The sequence below is a fragment of the Phlebotomus papatasi genome, chromosome 1, assembly GCF_024763615.1.
Source record: "Phlebotomus papatasi isolate M1 chromosome 1, Ppap_2.1, whole genome shotgun sequence".
NCBI classification, from domain to species: domain Eukaryota; kingdom Metazoa; phylum Arthropoda; class Insecta; order Diptera; family Psychodidae; genus Phlebotomus; species Phlebotomus papatasi.
Genome location: NC_077222.1, coordinates 70,654,383 through 70,669,429, shown reverse-complemented (window position 1 = coordinate 70,669,429; position 15,047 = coordinate 70,654,383). Strand labels below are relative to the sequence as shown.

General features: G+C 31.3%; 1 protein-coding gene across 2 annotated transcripts in view; it reads left to right on the top strand.

Annotated features, from left to right (window-relative positions):
* LOC129799911 (latrophilin-like protein LAT-2) overlaps positions 1-15,047 on the top strand; it is a 42,289-nt gene that overhangs the window by 9,107 nt on the left and 18,135 nt on the right. The window contains exons 1-2 of one of the 2 annotated variants that reach the window (XM_055844215.1): positions 514-543; positions 702-873. In XM_055844215.1, coding sequence (XP_055700190.1) covers positions 725-873 — 149 coding nt within the window. In that variant the 5' untranslated portion in view covers positions 514-543; positions 702-724. Of the gene's footprint in view, positions 1-513; positions 544-701; positions 874-15,047 lie in introns of those variants that run through there. The other variant, XM_055844207.1, reaches the window with a different exon arrangement.

Below are 15,047 nucleotides of genomic sequence, written 5' to 3'. Positions count from 1 at the left end.
TTAATTTTCTGAATAAGGTGTGACTTTAAATTAATTTCGAGAAAAGTTTATTAAATATAACTAACATTATTAATCTGATGAATATTATGTTTAGAAAATAAGGAAGATATCTCGAGGAATTCTTCTTTCACTCTCTTTTTAGAAAAGTTGACAACAACTCCAATGGAAAAACAAATAAGTTGAATTCTTCGTGACATTTCCGATTTTATATACTGACACTACTAGGAGTTCTATGCTTTTGTGAAAGACATGTGAAGGAAAAATCATTTCCAGCCCAGAAGAGTTCTTTTTATCTTTTCCATCTTTTTGTTCTCTGTTCGATGTGTCATAATATACATATAAATAGAGACTTTTCAAGCGAATGATAATATCGCCTGAAGCTTTTTCACGCTCGAATATTAATTACATTTACGAGCTACTTTGTGGTGACATTCTTCAATGATTCACGAGTTGATGCCATATAAAGACCGCCTGAAAAGTTAAAATTTAATTTTCATTTAGTGCATAATCTTAATTATATTTCTCTTCATTTATTAATTGAACGTAAGCATAAACGATTTTACAATTTTATCGTTTAATATTAATTCATTCAATAACATCTTTGAGGAAAGAGGCATAAATTGAAATTGGAAGTGTTCAATTAAAGTGTGTGATTTAGTAAGAGAAAGTTTAATGAGGGAACACTTTGCTATCACTTGCAGTGGAAACACTTTTCACGGGTCACATGCATGGCTTTCCACCGACAACTACGAATTTGTCCGTTGGAGCAATGGGAACTTCATGGGGCGCCCAAGGTGGTTTGATGGCACTTGGTGTTGTTCTTGGAAGTTCCATAAGTCTTGTTGGACTGGCATTTGCCTTCATCACATATAGGTAAGCAATATATGTTACACATTGCTGGTGACTTTACTGACTTCACTTTCATCAATTTTCACTTTCATCTTAATAACATAGAAATAGCATTTTCACCTTAGACAGATCATTTTTCACTTCAGATGTTTTCAACTCTTGAAAAGTCACTGCGAAATCTTTTCTTTAATACTTCCCACTACCTCAACTACTCCATTTCATCCTATTAAAACCATATTTCTTCACACTATTAATGGCGTAATCCACTTTGTGCCACGCCTCAGTCAATGGTAAAAGTATCACCCTTTCTAAGCCCTCTATCATTGAATTTATGAGACAGCAAAGAATATTAAAGCTCAAAGAAATTTTAGAAATTTATGATACTTTTCCATTGTATAATAATATACAATTAATATTTTGATGTAAAATGTGTCTCAAATCCTATTGAGGTTGAATTATTTAAAGACTTTTAGTTTAATTAAATAAAAACAATGTGTGACTGTAAACTTTGATACACATTTCTTTGGCTGAACAAAAATGTAGGAATTATCTCGCTCGGTACATCAAAATAAATAAATAAATAATTATGTAATTGTCTCTCGGTGGAATTCATGTAGTAAAAAGTTTTTACCTTTGATATGTTTTTCCGTTTTTATTGCAGACCCGTAACAGTTAAACGAGAAATTAATATATTTTTCAAAATTAATTTATTAATATACGATTTTAGAATGACGAATTCCTAACAAAATTAAAGAAGTATACTTGTGAACTTGTTTGAATGTGTTCAGAAAATGCCTTGAATTTTTTATGACTTGTGTACTTAATCTTAATCGCAATCTTAATCTTAACCTCAAATAGAATCTTAGAACTTGCAATTGGATCCTGAGAATAAAAACACATAAATCAAAATTGTATACCATATAATCTATTTGTGTTAGAAGATTAAATTCTAACATTAATAGATCTCAAATTTAAATAGTGAAAGTGCCCATGCTTCGTACGATCCCAAGCTTGGTAATTACTAAATTTTTCCTATGCTTCTAAATAAATGTGACACCGAAATATATTTTAAAAACTGGGCACTTTCTCATGGTTTTTAAAGTAGTTGTGCGATGAGTCACATTTATTAAGAAACATAGAAAAGCTTGCGAATGTATGAAGCATGAGCACTTGCCTTTACTGTTTTTTTTTTGCAATAATAAATAATTGGGAAACAGTCTACCTCAAACATTTTCAATATTTCCTATTTAATTGTCACTATTTTTATTTATTATTATATCTAAAATAAATCGAGCAAATTACCTAGTACTGCATTGATACTAACAAGCATTTTCGTCGCAAGAGGGCACTGTCTTCTCCCACGAATGGCGCTGTTAACTATTCTAAAGTTTCAGTTCGGAAGCTTTTATTCGAAAAGTGTGAAGAAATACGAGAAACAATTTTGAAATTTGGTAGTGTGAATTTTCCTGAAATTTTCATCCTTCGAGAAAAGGCAGAAAAGGTCATGGAAGTGAAAAGAAATGTTGTTACCACTTACACCGACGGCATGTGACTGTGATTTGATGAAATGGAACACGATATACCAGAACCAGAGTAGTATAAAATCTTGCACTTTTCAAGACAGGGTATTATAGTTCACATGTCACAGCATAAACTCCCATCACATACTGTCACAATCACAACCCATCTCGAGAGCAATTGACGAAAGAAAACTCACATATTTGTGGCAATCATGTGCTTAGAATGTTTCTCTTTTCTCGGTGAATTGCACTGCCATGTCACACTATAGAATCCGATTTGTGGCAGCTGCAACTATACGGAGGTTTAAGCCATTATATACAATGCAGTATATAATAAATACATAAATAGGGTATATATGAATGAATGTATGATAATATCAATTGATGAATGTGCTGAAAGTGACGAAAGGATGGTAATTTACAACCCTATCTGCATTGTAATAGGAAACGAACGATTCAGATTTTAAAAGTTTTTACGATATTTTATAATAGTTTTGAATTTAAACATATTATCTTATCTTTAATATTTACTGCATGAAAATTGAAGTATTTTTTTAGGCAGTAACAAAAAATGTAATGCTTGGGGTTACTAGGAAAAAGTGATATTTTTTGATTTTTAGATAAAATTTTATACAAAATAAACAATTAATACACATATCGTCGGCTCCAAAGAAGACTATTGTAAGTCTAAAATGTAAATTTTTCAGAAGAGAGGTTTAAAGTTTTACAGCTTATATTTATTTTTATTAATTTCACTACAAATATTTAGTATACTTTCAGCTTCTGAAATTATTTTATTATACTTAGGTATAGGATATCTTCCAGTTAACACTATTTTTAAACTATTTACAGTAAAATTGTGGGCCAAAAAATCGATAATTGGGCACGGTGATTTTCTTATAATAAAAATAACTAAATATTCGATGAATAACTTAATCAACCTAAAATTTTGTGGAAATGTAGATTTAAGGTACAGTGGAACCTCAATTGAGTCAACCCCTGATAGAGTCAATCTCCAATAGAGTCAACAGCTGGACTCCGATAGAGTCAACTTTAATCCAAATTGACTCTGATATAGTCAACTTTTCCATTTATTTATTGAACTAATAATATTGTATGACTTTTTCGAAATTTAAAGCAGTGTTTTGGTATACCAATGTAGTGTTTTTAACACAAGAAAAGCAATATTATGATAAAATTCGTATATTAACTGTGTAATCAAATTTCGACAAAATAATTTTTTTTAGTGATTTTAAGCGTTTTGACCCATTGAAAGTTCTCTTACCTTTCCTCACTTGTCATAAGATTTTTTTTATTAAGCCCTATAATCCCGTATGACGTGTTTTCCTGTAGTCACAAAAAAAAACGATTTTGGTGGTGAAGGGAAGTGGTAGGGAGGAAATGAGAGTCATAATAATAATCCCCAGGTTGACTTATTAAGGGGTCATCTGAAGACTCCAAGTAGATATCTGTAACCATTTAGCGCCCATTTTTACGAACGAGAAGAAAATGAGAAAAATTGGTTTTTATTGCTCTTTTTTTGAAGTTTAGAGCCATAGTTTATGACTTAACAAAAAGAACAACTATCAATCCGTTCTTTCATACAATGAAATATATTGACTCAATATTGAAATAAATTCTATTTAATAACGTTAATTGCATCAAAATTTTCAACAATTCAATATCTACCAAAGCTCTTCTAAAAAAAAGTGAAAAAAAAAATCTTTAAGACACCATTTCCTTATCTTAAATCCTTATCCAGTGCAAACATAAAATAATACCTTTTTATATCAAAATTTCACATTTTAATTGATTTTTTTTCGGACTCCGATAGAGTCACCGAATTCAATGGAGTGAACAAGCCTGGAAATAATTAGTTTACTCTATCGAGGTTCCACTGTATTTGCATTTAATGATACCATTCTTTTTATGCTACTGTAAGTAGACTTACAATAGTCTTCTTTTGAGCCGACGGTATTTAACATATAAAATATGCCAGAATTAAAAATTATGAACTTTTTTGAGACTTTGAAAGAAGAAAGTAATTACATGTTGAATTAATAATTAAGAATGCTGGCACAAAATTTCATAAAAGAACTAGGCCTTTCTTTAAGTGAGATTTCTGAACATGCAGGATATGCAGGGTAAAGTAAGTACTTTTGGCCGGAGGCAGCCAAAATCCCGAAAGCCAAAATTCAGAAATCCAAAATCCCGAACGTTAAAATCCTGAATGTTCAAAATCCTGAAAAGGATGAAATTATGTGTATAGAATAATTTCCCAAGACACAGAAAATTTCTCTTTGCCTCCAGAAAGCACGAGTGCAGGGTGCAATCGTGCAATCGTGAGAGTAGCTATGACCCTTTTAAGAATTAGAGATTTTGGCTTTCGGGATTTTGACCGGGACCCCATTTCTTCAATTTTCTGAATTATTAATTTTTATGGTCACCAGTTCTCTTAGTAAAACTTGTATCATGATATTTTATTCTCTTTAGATATTGTTTCAATGTATCTCTACAGCAATTCATTTTAATCTGAAAATAATTTCTAAGTTTACGAGGCTATTATTGCTTCTGTAGCCAAAAGGGGTCTCGGTCAAAATCCCGAACACGTTGACATTATTGGAGTCGTACTGTATATTATTAGGTATATATTTTGCTGACAAAACTACTTTTATTATAGATTATTTACCTATCTATTTTTTGCTGACAAATTTTAAAAGTTACGGCTGTAAATAAAAATGTTTTGCTGTGCTAAATTCTTTTTCTTGAATAGATTTTCTCAGAAAAAAAAATCCAACATTTTGCATATTTGAACTACGTCGTTCTTTCCTTTCATATGTAGAATTCTGCTTTACAAAGGTTTAAGTGGAAAGTCCTCTCACCAGTTGCTATCTGTTTTGTGAAAGAATATTCAATTTGTCCCTTGCAGTATCACCTTCCCGTTGAAACTGTTTAACTCGAGGTGTTTATACAACCTTTCTCCTTACGGAATTCAACTGATGTAATAAAAAGTAAATCAAATTTTATGAGCGATTTTCCATCAGGAAACTCAATTGATAGACCTGCTGAGGTGTATGTTTTGAAAGGAAACTTATCAATTCTACTTCCCTAACATATTTTTCCCCGGCATTTTCCGTTTCCTAGAAATAGGATTAAATTTCTTTAAAAATGTCATTGAACAATTTATTTTGTATACACTAATATACTCGTACTAATTCATATACCATGGGTTATGGATCATCCAATTACTTTTTGTCCTTTCAATAAACCCATATGTCACCATATATTCAGAGTTTCATTTTACTTTAACATATTTGATCCTCCTCTGAGAAATTAATATCTATACTCGCTATATAAATATGTGCTGTTTAAAAACGAGTGTGTAGCACTCAAATATGAATTTTAATAGAGTATTTGCTATGTGGAATTTTTTTTCTTTATAAAGAGAAACTGAGCTGGGAGGCGAAAAGCACAAGATAAACATGAATGTGTGATCAAATATTTTTATTGTTATTCAGAATATAATATCCTTCTCTTGGTGTTACCATTTTATTACATATTTTTAGATGTTTTTTTTTATTTTATTCTCTTGAACAAGTCATGCATATATGACTATCAAATGACAATTTGTTCTGACTCTGGCATGTGTCTTATTACAATGAAATTTTAAAATAAAAATAAGAATAATTGAGAGTTTTTATCAAGTTTTGTATTAGAACATTAAATATTTTAATACATACTCGATTGTAATATTGAGAGTTTTTATCTGTACTTATGGTCAGTCTTAAAGAAGATGTTTAAGATTACCAATCGGATCTTGTTAAAATTTTTTCAAAAGGTTCGAAATTTGAGAAAACGTGTTGTTCATTTTATGAAAGATTACCTCTTCGACAGAAGTGACAGACTTTCTTTTTTTCAGACAGAAGCGACAAACTTTCTTTTTTAGAATAGAAGGTACATTTAAAGTTCGCCCTCCATATTTCAATTACTTTGCATTTGTCTATACCAAATTAAATTAATAATTAATACCGTTTTACTATCAATTTATGTGTTTATAATTTTGCTTTACCAAACCTATATTTGATAATAATAATAAGATTTATTAAACTGAATATTTATGTAATGTATACCATGTTTAATGTTAATCCATTCAAAATCACATATTTTTCGGTTTTAATACAAAAAAATTGTGTATCAATGCTCCCCAGCTTTGTTCAGCAGTTTCACGCATGATTTTCGAAAATATAAAATTTTTCTAAGTTATTATTAATCGTGTCGAGGCCTAAAATTAAGTTTATCTTGCCTAAAAACGGGCCACATCAATGGCAAGCGGACTCTGGTTGAGGTATTCGCGTGTTCTTTTGATACTCAATTTAAGCCTCGTGGTGGAAGGATCAGTCAGTCCCCGGGGACTGTCCAGGAGCACCGATTTAGTTCCGATTAAATCCCTAAATACGCGTGAAGGTTCCTTCCTTGCTCCCATTTTTCTAAGTTAATATCATTTATTAATATAAATTAGAATACAGTTAAGAAATTAATCTCAAAAATGAAAATTACCATTTGTGATCCAATGTAGCTGGGTTGAAATTTTTTAGAAATTTTAATTAAATCTAATCTATGTCAAATCGATTTGAAAAGTAAAATCAATGAGATGAATTAATTTTGTACTTAAAAAAAACTATAACTAATTTTGTAATTTATATATATATAGAAGACAAAATATTCACTTGAACTAATCCATAAAACATGAATAAAATTGATTGAATAATTTTCTAGACAACCAAAAATAAACAAATTGATACCTATTTAAAACGTATGGCACAAAATAAATCCAGTCAACAAATTGTTTAAAATTCCAATTAAATAATTTTTTATTGCGTATAACAAAGTGCTGTGAATTAATTAATTTTAGCATGCAAAGATCATTAGTTCAATATTTCCCCAAGTATATACTGATGCTTTTCAGTTCTTTTCTCCCTGACCTTACAAAAGCTCTCAAACATTCTGTGTGTTGTTATTGATTTATATCTTCAACATTCTCTTAGAATTAAGAAAGAAAGTGTCTAATAAAGGAATCCCTAATCAAGAGAAACAGAACGAAAATTGTTAATTACAGATTGATTAGTGTTTAGGTATCTATGCGAGTGGAAAATAGTGATGAAAATGTCCTCGTTCTGAAATGACTGCCTATTATATCGTAACCTTCTAAATACTGCAGAATTGCTAGAAGTCACGGAAATATCACACTCTGTACACAGCATAAAGTAAGAAGTATCCTTCATAAATCACACTTGCAAATGCATTTTTTTTACACTTTCCCTCTGGCCAATTTATGTAGAAAGCTTTGCATATATACCACCATGCAATAGGTAGTGATTTTTAGCCATTTGCAAGGTCAATTGAAAAAAATTTCCCTGAATTTCATGCATTAAATCATATTCGAGGGACGTACAAACAAGTGGCTCTATATAATGAAAAAAGAATTATATGTTATGTCTAAATTTTTCGAAGCCTGAAAAATAATTTAATCATTTTTATTGCGATGGCAGCACATTTTTTCCATTAATACCTTCAATATTCTGAGCACGAAATACATGCAAGATCACCGTGTGGCGCCAAATCTTCTTCATGCGCTTCTCCCAATTTCCAACCACTATTTTGCATATATTATTTAAATCTTTCTCAACATCGTCACATATAGTCATCATACATCACTTGTAGTAAATGTCGTGAATATACGAATAGACGCAGCAGCAGCGTTACATTTTATGTTTACCTGGGGGTGGTTCATGCATTTTATGTTGAGCGGATTCTATATATTCATCAACATTTGATCCCTTCTTTACAGATTTTATGGGCTTGGGAGGATAATTTCGGAAGTTCTAATAGCTTTATGATAGACATGAGTCATATCTTGGTCATATAATTAACATTAGACTAATGTAATTAAAATCAATTGCACTAGAACTTGTGAAACAGTCATACTTATACATCTTTGTAGTAGATATTCGAATATTATTCACACACATTGTATCCCTTAAATTTTTTCAAACTATGTGAGTTTATATACATTGAGAAAAATTTATAGTTTCGTCTATGTTTGTTCGTTTTCAACCAGAGACCCCAGAGACCAGAGAGTTTAAATTTAAGACATTGGATTTTAATTTTCCAGTATGCTTACCCCTACTAGAGGAAATTTGATTGAGAAATATAATTTAGTCATTTCCTTTTCTTCTACCAATTTTCTTCTTCCTCATTAAATGCATTTTCAATATCTCGAAAATTACTCTAAAGTATTCAATTTTCAGATCCCAGCCTACACTCATGACTGGGCAAATACACTGTGTATGGAAGTGTATACGTATTCAAGCTTTACGGATGGTGTAATCCTCACGCAAGATCCATCCGAAAATTAAAAGACACAAAATGTTTTGAAATTTCCAAAAGCTCGGAATTAGTACAAATCGGCTATTAATCAGTATAAAACGATGATTAAATTTTCATTTGAAATACAGCGAATTTTGTGTAAGCTTCGGTATTTTGCAAATTATCATTAAGTCACATATATTCGTTGAAATATTTTTGAATAAATTATATAGTGTTTGTTTTTTATTGCTCGAACTTCACAGATAATAATTTCTCGATTTTTTCACTCCCCAAAAATTCCACCTTCCATACCCAGGGAACCACTTTTCTCAACATAATGCATCATCGCATTTCAGATGACTTTAAAAAAATATATATAGGGGGAACTGGGGTAGTTGTAAACACTGTTATTTTTTTCATTAGTTTTAAGACTCCAGAGGATAAAACCCATAAGCATTCATAGATACCATGGGGATGTATGTCCACAAATGAATTGGTCAATAAAATCCTTATACTTTAAAAATAAAAATCATTTTTCCTGAAAATGTTGATATTTCGATTATTTTGATCATTTGGATTTCCACCTGGAAATTAAAAACTGTGTAAAATAATCGAAATGTAGCAATACCAGTTCTTTCCTTCATCTTTTAGGAGTATATTAATGCATTTACTAGAGAAATTGAGATTTTCATTATTTTAAAAGGATTAATAATTAGTCAGAAAACAGCACTTGGGGTAGATGTAAACAGGGAATTTCCCCGTAATTGTAGATGTCGCGAGTGTAGAATGAATGGCAAAATATTTTTTTTTGGTATTGCATCTCATGGTGGGAAATTTTTCGTTGGCTGTGTTCAATAAGAAGTCACATAATGTCAAAATATGGGGAAAATCCATTGAAAAATCCCTTTGATTTGCACGCTTTTAGTTTTTTTGCTATTTTAAATATTCTTTGTAAAAACGTTAGTGATTTTTTTTAATAATATACAGTCTTTATATATCTCTTAAGTAATTAAAATAATTGAAAGTGGTGCAAAGTTAATTTCAAGGGTGGAAAAAAGGGTGTTTACATCCTCCCCAGAAAGTGTTTACTTCTACCCCAGATATTTTGTGAAAAGAGAAAAATGCACAGTGACACAAATTTTATTTTTATGGAAAACTCAATTGTTTTCTTGCATTCGCATTACCCTCGATGTATTGCCTATACCCAAGGGTAAAACATTAGCTAAGAAAGATTTTCCAAAAAGTCACTGTGTCCTTAGAAAATCACCTCAAATTCGCATCTATCGAAAATGTTTACATGTGCCCCAGTCTCACCTATCAGGCTGTTTGTCCGTTCGTCTGTCTGTTCGGCCGGTCGTTACCTCGTCTAGAGTCCAAATGCTTCGAGATAGAGGCTTGAAACTCCATAAGTCGACGCTAGGGTTATTAACATGCCCCCCATTTTTTCCCATTTCTTCTCTTCTCACCAAAACCATGTTTTTGGGATTTCTCCGTAATATTAGAGATTAGGCGAGACTGGGGCAAAATTAGTCACAGATGTTATTAGATATTGTGATGTTATAGTTTGCCTTATAAGGAATATTGAGGAAACCATAATTTTAGCGAAAAAAACACCTCCCTTCATATTCTTTAAAATATACTTATTAGCCTGATACTATTTTTTGTAAATTATACGTAATGAAAAATTTCATTTGCTAACTAATTTTGCCATAGTCTTCCTTACATAAGCGGACATGTCGTTGAATAAATCCTAATAACAGTTTTTCAATGTTAAATGTTAAATAAACTATAGAGAGCGCATTTCTTTACCGAATGGTATCATGTTTTAACTCGGAACGGTCCTGGAATTCCTGACAAGCCTGAATCGATCCTAATCAGTTATGAACCCTATAAACCGATAATGATTCTGTTTATAACCGAAAACCAATTTTTTACTCCTAAGTTATTTTGGGCAATTTTTTAACTGATTTGTAAATCGATTCAAATCGCTTGTTAACCAGTTATAAACCGGTAATGAACTGATAGGAGGAAATGGGGCAGCTTTGAAAGTGGAGCACCTTTGAAATTGGGATTTTTCTTCTATGTCAAGTGGAACTGAGCCATATCATAATGTAATTTAGTTTCTCAATCTGTTTGTGCAGCTAAATTATGGCACGATAAGGTTCAAGTTTATTTAAAAATAGGTGAAAAATCCCAATTTCAAAGATGCCTCACTTTCAAATATGCCCCACTTCCCCCTAAGTGATTTTTGTCCGAAAATCAATTCTATTACTTATTAAACTATTTTTGGGGATCTTTTGAGTAATTTATGAATCGGTTCAAATCGGCTGAGAACCAGTAAACAGTAGGAGAAAGTACTCCCCCTTCGAACGTTAATGCCTTTGAATAATGTGAATTTTTTTTTAGTTTTTCTAAAGAGACTTACACATTTCTATTAAATATTAGTTGACTTATCATCAATTGATTCATAATTCCATGAAAAACAAAAGAAATTCACATTATTCGAAGGCATGAACGTTCGAAAGGAGAGCATTTTCCCCTAAATGATGCGAAAGTATTTTTGAGATAACATTTAAGTCACGAGTTCGAGCATTTCGCAAAACCTATGACGCTTGTCCCCCGGTTTTATGATTTATTATTTTATTTCAGAAACTTCACGTACCTATTCCTTTAATTCAAATTTAACGACTTTAAAATCTTCATTTCTTTTATACAACATTCCATAGTGGAATGCCTTCCTGAAAGCAGAATGGACGAGCGTTATGTTTTCTTATGTGGGAAAATGTTGTTAGTCACGTGCCATGTTGAATCAACTTTATGGAACCTCACTGGATGTCATTTGACACCTTTTACGCCAGAAAAATTTCTAATGACCTGAAACGGTTTCGAACCCCGCCACTTGCATTATAGATTGAGTACTTGGCCCTTGAGTACCATAGTTGAATAATTTATTCTTCTTAAATATCTAAAAAAGTTTCTGCATCCGATTTTCAGAAAAAAAGGATTATTTTAAATGTTTAGGAAAGTATATTCAGTAAAAAATTAAATACTCTAATAATGGATATGAAGTCCCATTTATAGAGTCATTTATAACGTGAACTACTCTATAAAACTCTTATCAACTAATTTATTTTAATCTAAAAATTACATCCTAATGAGTGTCTGTTTTTTAATCTAATTTATGAAAATAATCTAAAAAGTGTATATTCTTGTAAGATGTAAGCAGTGTGGAGAAAATGACCTTTACAATGTAGCAAAAGTGAAAGAACGCACAGACGAAAATTGATGAATTTGAGCATTCTAACCGGAGTAAATTTGTTCTAGGATTTATTTATAGAATGAATGATTTTACCTATAAAGCTTCTGTCACAGTATACGCAGGGATGTAGAAGAAATATTCTGAAATATAATTACTAGAACAGAAGGAGAGAAACGTTAATGTATATTTTGCATGAAAGCTTGTCTTCTATTTCCCAAATACCCATTAATTTTCTTTTGGTTATTATATTCACTTTAACTTTAATAAAAATGTATTCCCAGTTCTAACGCAGACATTTATTTTCATAGGAAAAATTCTGAATTCAAAGAAAGCAATATTATTAAAACATATTCTTCAATTGCTCCGCTCCCATGTAGAATTTCTCAGCACTTTCCACCACTTTTGCTAGAAGACCACTTAGGTTGAACAACTATCTCGGTTGAAAAAAAAATGACAAAAACGGGGAAAACCACTCTGTCCCGTCTAGTGAAGATTTATGATTGCGGACATTACAGTTTTGTGTATATTACTGGAATACGTTCTGTTCATTTATAATTTTATGCGTCACAGTGCTGTTGCTGCATAAGTACATAATGTTTATTGCACCCAGAGGTCTTGCATGAATTTTCATACTTGCTTGGGCCAATTCCCTGAAAACATAATGCAAAGATAGTTTTTTTTTGCACCAAGAAAGTTGTAGCACAAGAACCAACCCATTTTAATACTCTAATATAAAGTAAACTTCTATAAGCTGATGATTAGATTTGGTTTAATACAAATCAAAATTCCACTTTTGGGCACTCAATGGGTCAAGTGGTAGAGCACTCGCTCTGTGATGCAAGTGTCCCGGGTTCGAATCCCCTTTAGGTCAGCAGAAATTTTTCTGGCGTTAAAGGTGTTCGGATTGCATCCACTGAGCTTCATTGCACTTGATTCCACGGGAAAGGGGCTGACAACCCCATCCCTGTATAAGAAAAAATAATAATGCATGTCTAGAAATCCCCTTGCGGGAAGGCCTTGTTCCTTCATGGAATGTTGTTGTGCCAGCATTATTATTATTATTATTATTATTATTATTAATATAAAGTAAACTTCTATTAAGCTAATGATTAAATTTTGTTTAATACAAATCAAAATTCCGTAAGAAAAAAATCTTTTTTGGTAGGTAATATTTAAAAATCGCCAGTTATAAAACACAAATTTGTAAATAAAATATTGCTTTCGCCAAGTGAAAAAGCTTAAAAACATTTACAGGAATTATTTCACTTCATGCATTACCCTTAAATGATTTTTGAGCCCCAAATATACACAACTTCTTTACCTTTTTACTTATTCACAACATGTTTTTCTTAGCAGCCGGTCTTTTTTGCCTTTTTTAATCATGTACAAATTCTCGTTTTTTTTTTAATTTTATACACAAGCAGAATCACAATAACCATCAAATCATAGCTCTTATTTTCAATACATCGCTTTCTTTCGCAAATTTCCGAATTTACAAACAAATTCGCAGTTATACTAAAAATATTTTATGCTATATTATTTTATGCCTAAGCTCATAAGATTATACATTTAATATTATAGGGGGCAAGCAATATCTACTCTTAAATCTAATATACTTAGGAGGTGACCTGCTTATGCAATCGACTGGTGTGGGCTCCAGACTGTCGCGAGCTCTCTGCACTATGTCCTATCATTTGTACGACTCATGACGATCTCACGTCCGTACTTAATGAAATCGTACGATCGACTAAACTATGGCATTGAATAAATGAGCAGTAAAAAGTTAAAATTGATCAGTAACAAAAAAATTTGAAACAGTGATATTATCGTCCAAATTTTGGCAAAGGGAAAATAAAGGGCTTTTCCCTCTATGTAGAACTATTTTAAATGTTAATTATATAAATTAGGCCCATTTTTGTAAAGATTTAAGTTTTTTACTGACCATAATTATATATTTTACTGCTCATTTTTAATCATTTAATCATCATAATCTCATTTAAGTCGTCTCCACCATCACCAGAGGCGCTGGCCTAGAAAGGAGACATATTGCGTCTCGAATATTTATTTTATTCTATAAAAATATTATGTTTTATAATTTTTATTCAGATCGGAATCAAAGTGTTTCCTTCCCAGAGTTTTTGACCACTGAGATAGATGCACAGGCAATCGAAAACTTGCAGGGAAGACTTTTATTCGGGGCTGATTGCTCTCCATCCGACGATCAATCCGATTATCATTTTGACATAATTTTTCACTCGAGTTTTATACCTCTGAGAATATATGCATTTCTGCCTTCGAAACCCATGTAACCTCTTAACACTTTCCAAGTTTTAGATATGCTTTTGGTACAACAAATTTAAAAGTTTTCAAGGGTCACACATTTATCAGAAACTTGAAAAGTAAATCGAAAAAAGTGCACTGAAGGAAAATCGAACGACTAAAATATCTTTTTTTAAAAAAAAAAAGGTTTCCTCTTTTCTAAACTTCTGCATTGCGCCCACGAGAAAATCACCGCGGAACATTTCAAATGACAAAAGTTTTAACTTTCTTCACTGTCATTTATCCATGTATCATGTAAGGTAAGAGAAGTATATATCGGCCATGTACCTTGTATCGGCCAGCTTGCAGAAGATATCGGCCACCACGTTAAAAATGAATATTTAAAAATTACTAACTACGTTTTACCAATTATCTAATACAAAATATATTACGTTTGTTCATATATGATCTTCTGAATTAAGTTTTTCGTCGACTTTTTAACAAAATATAATTATTCATCTAATTAATTGAATCACTGTGTCAGAGTCTTAATCAAAAAGTAGCCATTTCTCAAATTCTTATGATTTTATACTAGAATTTCAGTGACACAAAATAAGGAATTATACCTTATTTAAATTATTTACGAAAATGTCTGAATAAAAAAAATACTACTCAATTATTCTACTTTTAGTATCAGAACACTTTTTAATTGTCTCGCTACGCATAATTAGAATTAATTTGTTAATTGAGAGGAAGTACGTTTTGTTCCAAGTACAGAGCTCACCGGCCATTTT